The sequence below is a fragment of the Panthera leo genome, chromosome A2 (genome assembly GCF_018350215.1).
Source record: "Panthera leo isolate Ple1 chromosome A2, P.leo_Ple1_pat1.1, whole genome shotgun sequence".
Taxonomy (NCBI): Eukaryota; Metazoa; Chordata; class Mammalia; order Carnivora; family Felidae; genus Panthera; species Panthera leo.
This window is the reverse complement of record NC_056680.1, coordinates 76,657,014-76,669,842: the sequence shown is the minus strand read 5'-3', so window position 1 is coordinate 76,669,842 and position 12,829 is coordinate 76,657,014. Positions and strand designations below refer to the sequence as shown.

The window sequence follows — 12,829 nt, the reverse complement described above, 5'->3', positions numbered from 1 at the left end:
ACGACAGGGAGCAAAGTACTCACGGGACATGGATATGGCCATATCCATGGACATATCCTGTGAGTAAGAAGGAAACTTTTGTTTTCAGTCACTCCGTTCTGGGAATGCTTGTTACTGTAGTATAAGCCAGCCTACCCTGGCAGATGCAGTTTCACTAGGTCTAAGATCAAAAGAAAATCATACTTTTCTCACCACTAAAATGCCTATTCATTTCCTCACTCATCTTTGTTCCCATTGACTGTGTGCCAGCTACTGTTTTAAGTGCTAGAAATGCCACACCGAACCAAACAGTTTCCTCTTTTCTCCCACTTCTTCCCACTGCCTATTGACTGCCAGGGGGCTTCTTTCTCTGTGAAGCCTCCTCTGTCCTCCAAGCAGCTGCTCACTCGTTTTCCCCTGTGCTTCTACAGCATTCTTTTCCTCTGCATCATCTCTCAAATTCCACAATTAAAATTTTTTTAAATTTTTTTAAATGTTTATTTATTTTTGAGACAGAGGCAGAGCATGAGCAGGGGAGGGGCAGAGAGAGAGGGAGACACAATTCGAAGCAGGCTCCAGGCTCTGAGCTGTCAGTGCAGAGCCCGATGCAGGGCTTGAACTCACAAGCTGGGAGATTATGACCTGAGCTGAAGTCCAGCGCTTAACCAACGGAGCCACCCAGGCGCCCCCAAAATATTTTTTAATGATAAATAAGAATTCCAGTGGAGGGGCGCCTGGGTGGCTCAAGTTGGTTAAGCGTCCGACTCATGAGCTCACGGTTCATGGGTTTGAGCCCTGCATCCAGCTCTGTGCTGACAGTGTGGAGCTGGCTTGGAATTCTCTCTCTCTCCCTCTCTCTGCCCCTCCCATGTGCTCACTCGCTCATTCTCTTGCTCTCTCAAAATAAGTAAAAAATGAACCTAAAAAATTAAAAAAAAAATTCCGATGGGTTCTTTTGCTTGAACATGATTTGGGATCAAAATGTGAGCTTCTCCATTGTTAGATGTGTCCAAATGCCTTTGCTCTGTGAATTCAAAGTTAGGATCTTCACTGATGTGTCAGAGCAGATGGACACCACCCCTACCAGGGCAGAAATGTGGATGGGGGAGGGGGAGAGTCCGTTGACTGTCACTGTGCCTTTATTTGGCTGGAAATAGTGCATCTTATCCAGGTGCTTTTTTATTATTTTTGTCTCTCCCCCAAAGTCTTTTTAGGCTCCTTTCCCTCATCCCTCCCACCTCCATAATGAAATTTTAATACCACTCATGTACTGTAGATCTGTTTGTGTATTGTGTATATATATGTGCTTTACCCCCCCCACACACAAAAAGAGTAGTTTTTTTGTGCTCTCCCCCAACTAATCTTGCTTTTTACTAGTATTTGTAAGGGTAATTTTTTTCCCTTTGTAGGAGGGCATTTCCACTTCAATAAGCTAAGTTCAACCATATTGTAGTAGAACTCTGTTGTCTAATGCACCTGTGCTTTTTATCAGAGCTTTATTTTAAGCTGATTATCATTTAAATACATATGCTAAAATCTTACTGTACTGAGAACACTGGAAAAGTAATGTATTTTACAGGAATCGGTTTTTTTCTAGGTTAAATGCCTTTAAACCATGCAGTTTCTCTGTACAGGCCACATTTGCTTTTTCCTTCTTTGACAAATATCTATTGAGGGTGTACTGTGCACAGGGCTCTGTGCCAGGTGCTGAGGCCCAGTGTAGTGGCTCACGGAGTACAGGCCGGCTCCTATATGCTTTGTTAGGCAGCAAGCTAGCACGGGTTATATAAACTAGTCCGATGCAGAGCTGTTTGAACAAATTTGTATACGTTTCCACCAAAGTACAGTGGACACTGGGTGAAAACCCCTGGGAGGTGCTGTAATCCCTTGTGCAGTAGAATAAGAAGGGTACTTGGTCTTTGTCCTGGGTCCCTGGCACAGAGCTCCTCAAACCCTTAGAATCTCCTGAGTGATAGGAATTTATTTGCTATGCAGTGACTCTTGGCTGAGGGGCTTCTCGATAGCTTGAGAATGGGGGCTGGTTGCCAGAAAGAACAAACTTTGGTTAGAAGCTTGGAACTTTTCTGCCCTAACCCCAACCTCTGGGAAGGGGAAGGAGACTGGAGATGGAGTTAATCACCGGCGGCCAGTGATTTAATTAATTGTGCCTGTGTAGTAAAACCCTAGATGACAAGGAGCGCCTGGGTGGCTTCGTTGGTTAAGCATCCAACTCTTGGTTTTGGCTCAGGTCATGATCTCACAGTTTGTGGGATCAAGCCCCACGTTGGGCTCTGTGCTTACAGTAGGGAGCCTGCTTGGGATTCTCTCTCTCTCTCTCTCTCTCTCTCTCTCTCTCTCTCTCAAAATAAACATTAAAGGAAAAAAAAAAAAGAAGAAGAAACTGTAGATGACAGGGTTGAGAGCTTCCAGATTGGTGAACACATCAGAGTGCTGGGAGGGTGGCATACCCAGAGAGCATTTGGAGATTCTGCCCCTCCCCCATACCTTGCCCTGTGAATCTCTTCCATTGGCTGTTCTTGAGTTGTTCCCTTTATAATAAACCAGTAAGAGTAAGGAAGGCACTTTCCTGAGTTCTGTGATTCATTCTAGTGAATTATGAAACTAGAGTGGTCATGAGAACCCTCAATTTATAACTGGTTAGTAGCCTGGGAATCGAGATCAGCATCTGAAGTGGGGTTGGTCCTGCAAGACTGAGCCCTTTGACTTGTGGCATCTGACACTAACTTCAGGTAGATAGTATCAATTGAATTGGATTGGTAGATAATCCAGTTGGTATCAGAGAGTCGGAGGAGTGCTGTTGGGAGAAACAACATGTATTTGGTGTCATGATGGGAAAAAAAATCCCTTAACCTTGGCTGTCACTGCAGTTGATCCTTGAATAACACAGGTGTGAACTGTTCAGATCCACTTATACATGGATTTTTTTCAGTAAGCCTGGTATAGCATCACAGTACTGTAAATGTATTTTCTGTTCCTTAAGATTTTCTTAATAACATTTTCTTCTTTCTAGCCTTCTTTGTTATAAGAATACAGTTTCTAACACATATAACATACAAATGTGGGTTAATCAACTGTTTATGTTATCAGTAAGGCTTCCAATCAACTGTAGGCTACTTGTAAAGTTTTCAGAGAGTCAAAGTTATATGTGGATTTTTTAGGGGCACTTGGGTGGCTCAGTTGGTTGAGCATCCAACTCTCGATCTTGGTCTCAGGGTTGTGAGTTCAAGTCCTATGTTGGGCTCCGTTCTGGGCATGAAGTCTACTTTAAAAAAAGGTTATATGTGGATTTTCAACAGCATGGGGGTTGTCTTCCCTAACCCCTTCATTGTTCATGGGTTAACTGTGTGCAGACGTGTGTGTGTGTGTGTGTGTGTGTCTGTCTTACATGAGAAGATTGAGGGCCAAGCCCCAGAAGGTACAGAGTCAATATAGTTCCCACCTTCCTATTCTGTCCTGCGAACGATGACAGGTGACTGGCTATGTAATACATGCATATCACAGTACAATGTGGGAATCAACTTAAATTCTTAGACCATTCTAGATGTCCAAATAGATAATGTGAATATAGCAGGAAAGCCTCAATATAGGGTTCACTTAAAGAATAAGGCTCTGGCCCTTCCTACTGTGTAATTGCCACACAAAGAAGAGAATATATAGTTTCAGGCTCAATTTCAGATCTCCCAGGAGGGATAAGGTAAATACATTTTCCAAAGAATACAAAACAGCTCATAGTAGCTGGAGGCTTTGGTTTGAGGGTCCTTCAGGTACAGAGCCTTCATCCATTCATTCCTTGTACATATATTTCCTGAGCTTCTAATCTCTGTGCCAGGCCCCTTGGTGAACAGATAAAAGTTCTCATTTCTTTCTGTTTCCATTTCTTAGACAAATGGTGTTAGACATTTTAGCAAAGAAGGACAACTTTTTTTAAACATTTATTGTTGAGAGACAGAGAAAGACAGAGTGTGAGCAAGGGAGGGGCAGACAGAGAGGGAGACACAGAATCCAAAGCAAGTTCCAGGCTCTGAGCTGTCAGCACAGAGCCCAACGGGGGGCTTGAACTCACAAACTGTGAGGTCATGACCTGAACAGAAGTCAGATGCTTAACCAACTGAGCCACCCAGGCGCCCCATGAAGGACAACTTTTTATTCATTCATTTATTCTACTTGTGTCGGAGAGTCTATAATGCAGGTAGAATATTAGGAGATACTTAAACAAGGTATCATCTCTGCCCTCAAAGACCTTGCAAGCTTGTTTGTTCATTAATCAGTCATTCATTCAAAAAAGTATGCCTTGAGCCAGGTGGCATGCCAGGTCCATGCTAGGGAACTAGAGAGGGAACAGGAGCGCACACTTAGCTCCTGATGGGCTGTAAGTCCCAGCCTCAAGGGGGAGCAGATAGTAACACCTTTGGGAGAGTACAGAGTGTTAAGTGAAAACTGTGATCTCTGCCCATGGTATTGGGTCAGGGCAAAGGGAGTGCACAATGGGTTTTCCTAAACTAGCTCTAAGGAGGGTGCCTCTTGTCTAACTTTTTAGTTGGGGCTGGAGAGAAAGGATGGCTTGGAAAGGAGTTCCAGTCCCAGGAAACAGCATAAGTAAAGATTTGGGGGATGGAAAACACCATGACAGCGTACAGGACTGCATGTGCTGTGTTTTGATTTGGCTGTAGGAGGAGGGAGATGAACTGTAATGTAGTGAAACAGTTGCACATAAATGCCAAGAACTAAATCCTTGTAATATTGGCACAGTAAATAGTTCAAGGAAATGGGCAGCCAAGAAACAAATAAGCAATGTTGTAGATATCACAAATTAGAAGGGTGTTAAATAACAAATAATATTGGGACAATTAATAAGCTATTTAGAAATATAGTAGATTCTTACTCATAATTTTTGTCAGAGGTTAGGGGATTGGAATTTAGAGATTAGAGAATTAAGATTGCCCTCTATGCATTAAAATTTAAGATTAACACTAAAGGATTTACCTACTATACCAGCTCATTGAATATGTGATCCCATTAGCAGTGCTGACCACATGGGCCCCATATTTACAAGGGCCCCGAGTTTGGTCTAATGTTCTGTTGTTGCCCTCCTGAAATTCTTAATTTTGGAAAACAGGTCTGTGTTTTCATTTTGCACTGAGTCCTGCTTATTATGTAGCAGTCCTGCTTGTGGGATTGGTCATCTATGAAAACAAGGTTACAGAGCCAAGCTTTAGAAGTAGATGTCCTCATGCTTTTGGAAGAGTTGCAGCCAACAGGATTAAAGTGTGTAGGCCACAAGAGCAGGACCATCTGTATGGTGTCTGTGGAAGCCTCAAGCTGTCCCAGACTGATGCCACTAAACATTCATTTTATTAGACACACTCTCTGCCTCTAGCTCTTTCTCATCGAGCAGCCTTTTAATTGTGATTTGGCTTCTTCCATGGTCTTCCTGCAGGGAGAGAGCTGGTCATGCTGACTCCATACTTGATTCAGGGGTGAGTTACTAAATTGGTGTTCTGGCGATACACATCAGGTGTTTTAATGGGAGCTTGCCCCTGAGAGACAGGCCCCCGCTTCTGTTCAGTTTCTGAGGTTCAGTTTCTGAGATAGAAGGTTGAAGTCCATGCATTAGGCTGGTGAGTTCACCAGAGTCAAGTGCAGAGCAGAATATTAGTTAAGAACAAGGGCTCTGGGGTCAGCCAGACCATGAATGCTGTGATCAGGTATTGGTCCTGTTGAACTAAAATATGTGATCTGGGCCAAGATACATAAACTCTTAGTGCCCTAGCCTTTCATCTGTCAATTGGTGATAGAAAACCTACCTTAGGGTTGTTGTGAGATTGAATGAGAAAATGTACACTAAGTCAGGGTTTCTCACCCACAGCATGTTGACAGCTTGAGCCAGGTGATTGTGGGTTGTGGGGAAGGGGAGCTGCCCCATGCGTTGTGGCTTGTTTATTGGTATCTTTGGCATCCCTCAGTAGCCTGCAGCTTCCCCCTAAGCACCCCCCAGTTGTGACAATCAGAGTATCTCCAGACATTGCCAGATGTCCTCTGGGGACAGAATTGGTCCTGGTTACAAATCATTCACTCACTGGCCAAGGTGTATATAGAGTAATGCCTGGAGAAAAGAAAGCACATGTTAGGTTTTATAATAATAAGGGCGGTTGGGGTGCCTGGGTGGCTCAGTCGGTTAAGCATCAGACTTAGGCTCAAGTTATGACTCTCACAGTTAGTGGATTCGAGCCCTACATCGGGCTCCGTGCTGACAGCTCGGAGCCTGGAGCCTGCTTCGGATTCTGTGTCTCCCTCTCTGTCAGTCCTTCCCCTACTGTCTCTCTCTCTCTCTCTCTCAAAAATAAACATTGGGAAAAAAATTTTTTTAATAATAAGGGCAGTAGTAGTACTAATGATGATAGACTCCTGAGGCCTCTGGAAAGACATTTGTCAGCTGCTCACTGAACCTCTGTTCTTTAAATTTCTCCCGTCTACAGCAGAATAAAGGTCCACATGAATTAAAGGGCAAATGTAAAAAGATCTACTTTTAAAAAAGTGCAAGGGGGCACCTGGGTGGCTCAGTCGGTTAAGCGTCCGACTTCGGCTCAGGTCATGATCTCGCGGTTCGTGAGTTCAAGCCCCGCGTCGGGCTCTGTGCTGACAGCTCAGAGCCTGGAGCCTGTTTCAGATTCTGTGTCTCCCTCTCTCTCTCTGACCCTCCCCTGTTCATGCTCTCTATCTCAAACATAAATAAACGTTAAAAAAAATTAAAAAAAAAAAATAAAAAAGTGCAAGAGAGGTAAATCTTTAGATTTGTAAATAAAGAAGGAGTTTCTAAGCTCAAAACCAGTGGTATTTTGGGGATGTTTAATGTTGAGTTTAAATCGTATAGAGGAATTTTCTTCCTTGATCTCACTACATTAAAAATAAATAAATATGCCTAGCCTGTGAAAACTTTGTAATTGTAGTTAAAAAGCACACTGGATAAAATCACTGTGAGAAATAGGTCAGTGGTGTTAACAAACTGGTGTAAATCAAAAAGAAAACCAAATGCATACAGAAATTCCTCATATATAAAGACAAAGGTAGAAATATAGTCAGCTAATAAACATTTGAACATAGTTTAAAATGCAAAATAATATTTGTTTGTTTATTTACTTATAAATTTTTATTTATTTATTTTGAGAGAGGAGGAGGGGGCCGAGGGAAAGGAGAGAGAGAATCCCAAGCAGGCTCCATGCTGTCGGTGCAGAGCCCAACACGGTGCTGTATCTCACAAACTGAGATCACGACCTGAGCCAAAATCCAGAGTCAGATACTTAATTGACTGAGCCACACAGGTGCCCCTAAAATTCAAAATAATTTTTAAAATTTTAAATAATTTTTTCATCTAAATTGGCAGGATTTTAAGCAGTAACGTCCAATTCTGTTGTATAGTTTAGAGAAGTCTTACACTTCTTTGTGGGACAGCAGATGGGTACAGTCCCTCTGGAAGGAAGCTTGGTAATAAGTATGCCTTAAAAAATTGTCATACCTGTTAGCCCCCAAAAATTACATTTGGGAATAATTCCCATAGCATAATCTGAAATGTAGACAAATATTTATGCGTGAAGATGTTTATTGCAAGCTTCTTTTATTTATTTATTTTTTTTAAATTTTTTTTAACGTTTATTTAATTTTGAGGCAGAGAGAGACAGAGCATGAACGGGGGAGGGTCAGAGAGAGAGAGAGACACAGAATGTGAAACAGGCTCCAGGTTCTGAGAGGTCAGCACAGAGCCCGACGCGGGGCTCGAACTCACGGACCGCGAGATCATGACCTGAGCCGAAGTCAGCCGCCCAACCGACTGAGCCACCCAGGCGCCCCGCAAGCTTCTTTTAATAGAAGCCAGCTAAGTGTCTAGCATTATGGGAGTGGTTAATGTTAGTTTATGATAATTAGCAGTCTTTAAAACAATTTTTGCAAAATGTTCCTAATGGCATATGCAATTCTTACAGTGTTAAATGAAAAAGGCAAGCTATTAACTGAATATACAGTATGAACTCAACTCAGAATAAAAACTAGAGAGGAATATGAGCACGTTAATCATATTTGCCCTTGGAAGACTGGGTTATGAGTAATTTAGGGTAGATACTTGTAACTGTACAATTAAGTTGATCATCTCATAGCAGACTTAGACTTTTTTTGGTGTCTCTTTGAGGAATTTTTAAATCTTGTGCATTTCTAGTGCTTGGAAATGAAGGTGGAACAGGTGAAGCTATGTTTCTTTGAGTAACAGAAAGTAGAAAGCAATTGTCATTGTCTTAAAGTACTGTTTTATCAGTTCGTGGGTTTGAGCTCCACGCCGGGCTCTGCTGACAGTGCTGAGCCTGGAGCCTGCTTCAGAGTCTGTGTCTCCCTCTCTCTCTGCCCCTCCCCGGCTCATACTCTGTCTCTCTCTCTCAAAAATAAATAAATAAATAAATAAACATTAAAAATTTTTAAAAAAATTTAAAAAAATAAAGTACTGTTTTATATTTTAATCAGTTTTTTATAAATTGAAATAAGAAATTGGTTTTGGGGTGTAGACTGCTTGCCCTGGCTGAAATGAATTAATGTTGTTTTATACCATGGTTCTCTTTTTGTTCATTTATTTTTTTAAGGTATATTTATTGTAGTATGTTTCTTGATAAAAACATCAAATGTCCATTTTTATTTTTATAGTATGTGCCGAAGCTTATAATCCTGATGAAGAAGAAGATGATGCAGAGTCCAGGGTATGTAATTAATAAGTTAATTTTAAATTATACTCCTGTATTAGATCAGGAATATAATAATAAAAGATGTTAACAGGCATATAGATCAACAGAAGGCATAATGCAAGTATTTTGACTGTTTCTTTTTCCTAGTTTTCTCTTGGATGCTTTACTTCTACTTCAAGTTCTATAGAATTACTTTTTTCCAAAAAGAGTCTTTTTGTTTGGGTAAAAGGAAAGATGAACATAAACACCAGTTGTGGTTTCATTTCTTTTTGCAAAAATACGGCCTGGTGATGGAAAATGTTTTTTAGCTATCTTTCTCATAGTGTTAATGCTATTTTTTCTGATAGTATTTCTAGTAAAGAAAAATACAGGGGAAAACCTTTTTGTTCCTACTAGTTTATAACAACAGAAGCTTATTCTGAAACAAACAAAATCACAGTAAAATTACATCTAATGTGTCAGTTTAAAAGTTCTTACTTTTAAAAATCTATTATGAGTCTTAATAGATTGCTCAGAAACTGATTTCTTGAAGGCTGTAATGTTATTTGTAAGAATTTGTCCGGTTTTGTTTGAAGCAGTTTTTAAGCTATGTCCCTTCACTCCCTTCACCTTTTATTTATTTAGTAAAAAGTAAGCTAAATATAAGAGATTGCTCTGCCTAGAAAATGGAAAGTAATGATTTTCTTTCTTTCTTTCTTTCCTTCCTTCCTTCCTTCCTTCCTTCCTTCCTTCCTTCCTTCCTGTCTTTGTTTCATACTTAACTTGGCAAAAGCTCCATTTGTTGTTTGATCTCAAAAAATAAAAATTTATTTCTATAGCTCTGACAATACTTAAATAAGATTGAGTTTTAATATGGAAAAGCAAATAGTATATCCCTAAGTCATTACATCATTAAGCTCCCTGAAATATATGTAAAATCCAGGGGTAGAAAGATCAAGGAGCCTCTGTTAACACAGAAGGTCTTGAAGAAAATCCCATCTCATTCTTGTACCTGTGGGGATTCCCAGCACCTGCATGGTGGGAGCTCACGGTTTGCTACCAGAACTCAAATTAATTTGATAATGTCTATAAATTCTGGCCTGAAATTGTGTTTTCTTAGGATTAAGGTATCATTACTAATGTGTGGCATATTGTTAGCACTTCATGTAGGTGGAAAAACCAGGCCCTCCCCGTCGTGTACTTGATTTATGTATCTAGCAGAAACAATAATGGGTGACTTTGAAGAGGACACACATCTTTACGCTTGTTCATAGCTACCATTTGATCTGTGATAGGTAAAGTGGTTGGCTGGGTCACACTCCACTTAATTCCTAACAGTCTTATTTGGGAGGGGTGGTACCAGTTAAGATTCATTTGGCTACATTAAAAAACCCAATCACATTGAGATAAAAATTAAAAATATATATATATTGGGGAAATTTATTGGATATATTCTTGGAAATCTCATAGAATTCCAGAAAGAATTAAAAAACCCAAAAAACGGAAGCCGTAGCTGGTAGACAGGAGCCAGGCCACCTCTGGGGTCTCTCCATAGCAGTGATTCAGGACTTAAGACTACTGTTCTGGAAAGGGACTTGGCTACCAATTGCTTTTATGCTGTGTCTCTCAGTTTAAAGACCCAGTTTCCCTGGGAGAGTTTCTCACGGACCCAGCTAGGGGGCCAGGGACAAGAGGTGCAGACTTAGCTACTGGCCACCACTTTTAAGTGAAGGCAGTTCCTAGAGAAGGAGGAATCTCGATGGGTGGGGGTTTATCGCTAGAGTTATCCCCTGTAACACCCTTGATATTACTTTTAACAGTGTATTGGTAATTAACTTGTTATAATTATAAGGCGCTTCAGATTCTCTCCATTAGGAGAGAATGACTGTTCTTTAAACGTGTTACTAAAAACTGCACTGTTTTTCCAGTCTTAGATACTACAAGGCAAACTGCACCATAGTACTTGGAAATGATTATGACAGATTTCAAAATTAATTGGCTCTAAGCAGGTATTGGAAAATGTAAAGAAAATATATAGTATATTTTGATAAGGTACCATTTCATTTGAACGTTTTGTATTATTTCACAGACTATGCAGCAGATCCTTAAATCTCAGATTAGTATAAATGAGTATTTATTCTGATATGAATTCAAAGAAAATTTAAACACTTAAGATTGATGTTGCAAAATCACAAATTAGATTTTACCTTTAATGAATGAAAACACAGGGGTGCCTGGCTGGCTGAGTAGGTAGAGCGTGTGGCTCTTGATCTTGGTTGTGAGTTTGAGCCCCACATTGGGTATAGAGATTACTTTAAAAAAATGAAAATATCGGGGTGCCTGGGTGGCTTAGTTGGTTAAGCTTCCGACTTCGGCTCAGGTCATGATCTCAGAGTTCATGGGTTTGAGCCCCGCGTCGGGCTCTGTGCTCACACCTCAGAGCCTGGAGCCTGCCTCAGATTCTGTGTCTCCCTCTCTCTCTCTTCTCTTCCCCTCCCCTGCTTGCACTCTGTCTGTCTCTCTCTCTGTCTCTCTCTCTCAAAATAAATAAACATTAAAAAAATTTTTTTAAATACTTAAAAAAAAAGAAAATATACAAGTTTTATGTACATCTAACATGTAGCCCTTCTGGTAGAGAAGAGCTGGTAAGTTTAAGAGTAGATCATTTCTGGCAGAGCATGCAACTCTTGATTTTGGGGTCACAAGTTCAAACTCCACATTGGGTACAGAGATTACTTAAATAAAAATTTTTAAAGAACAGTGGAACATTTCTTTGTTGTGTTACTCCACAGAATTTGGAGGGTGGGGGGTGCCTTCTGTATATCTGGTGGGGTGCTAGGATGTTCCTTGCTGAGCACCGTGGACAAATCCCTGCCATCTTGGGGCTTAGAGTCTCCTAGCAGAATTAGACAACAAGCCAGTAAATTAATGAACAGTTGCAAAGTGTGAGCACTAAAAGGATAGTGAAGCAGGGTCTAGTAATGAAAACAAAACCAACCCCACTTGACAAGGTCCCTAATTAAATGGAGTGGTTGCAGAAGCCTCTTTGATGTGAGACTGGGGAGAGTCTTGCTCAAAAGCCCTGAAGCCCCTTTTGGGTTGATCTCAGAGTCTCATCAGGGAGCAGGTGATAGTTCCCAGCCAAGGCAGGTGTGGCCACAGTGGTTCAGGTGAGGCTGGGGGAGGAGGGAGGGAGATTTAATACCCAGTAAATGTGATGGAATCCATCTAGGTGTTCAGATTTAAATTTTTTAAACATTACCTTCAGCTCTGTGTGGAGAATGGACTGGACAAATAGAAAAATATCTTGTACAGATATCTCTTGCTTTACCAAAATAGATTTGTAGTGTTTTCTTTAAAGAAAACATCTACATAATTTTTTTATGAATTGTTTTTCTGATTATTTAGTTGAAAGACACCCAAGATTTAGATAAGTTGACAAACTTTTTCTGTAAACCTTTTTTTTTCCTGAAAAATATACTGTTTTCAGATAATAAATATTTTAGGCTTTGGAGGCCATACAGTTTCTGTCAAAGCTACTTGCTCTGCTCTTGTAGCTTGAAAACAGCCATAGACACTACATAAATGGATGAATGTGTCTGTGTTCCGTTAAAACTTTATCTATGGGGGTGCCTGCCTGGCTCAGTCAGTAGAGCACGTGACTCTTGATCTTGGGGTCATGAGTTTGAGCCCCATGTTAGGTGTAGAGCTTATTTAAAGAAAAAACCAAAAAACTGTATTTATGAACACTTGAATTTGAATTGTATCTAATTTTGATGTATCAGGAAGTATGAATTCTTTTGATTTTTATTTATCCCAATCATTCTTAGCTTAGGGGCCATGCAAAACGAATTTGGCCTTCAGGCCATAGTTTGCTGACCCTGGTTTAGAGAATAAATTTTGTAGCCAGCCTCCCTAGGATGAATCATAGCTCTGCAGCTCTGAACTTTCTGACATTGAAGAAATTACTTGGGACAAGTTCATTTTAATATAGGAGATCATACAGTAGTTTTCTTATTCTGTTGGCTTATTTTACCTAGCATGAATTGCTACCTGCTTCATGGGGTCAGTTACTAGGATAAAATGAGTTATTATTTTTAAAGCCCTGAAACCAGTGCCTGGCACATAAT

General features: G+C 40.5%; 1 protein-coding gene across 1 annotated transcript in view; it reads left to right on the top strand.

Annotated features, from left to right (window-relative positions):
• Nucleotides 1–12,829, top strand: part of PRKAR2B (protein kinase cAMP-dependent type II regulatory subunit beta) — a 100,516-nt gene that overhangs the window by 56,780 nt on the left and 30,907 nt on the right. Inside the window, exon 3 of the mRNA XM_042915236.1 lies at nucleotides 8,683–8,735. Within this exon, the coding sequence (XP_042771170.1) occupies nucleotides 8,683–8,735 (53 nt within the window). The remainder of the gene's footprint in view (nucleotides 1–8,682; nucleotides 8,736–12,829) is intronic.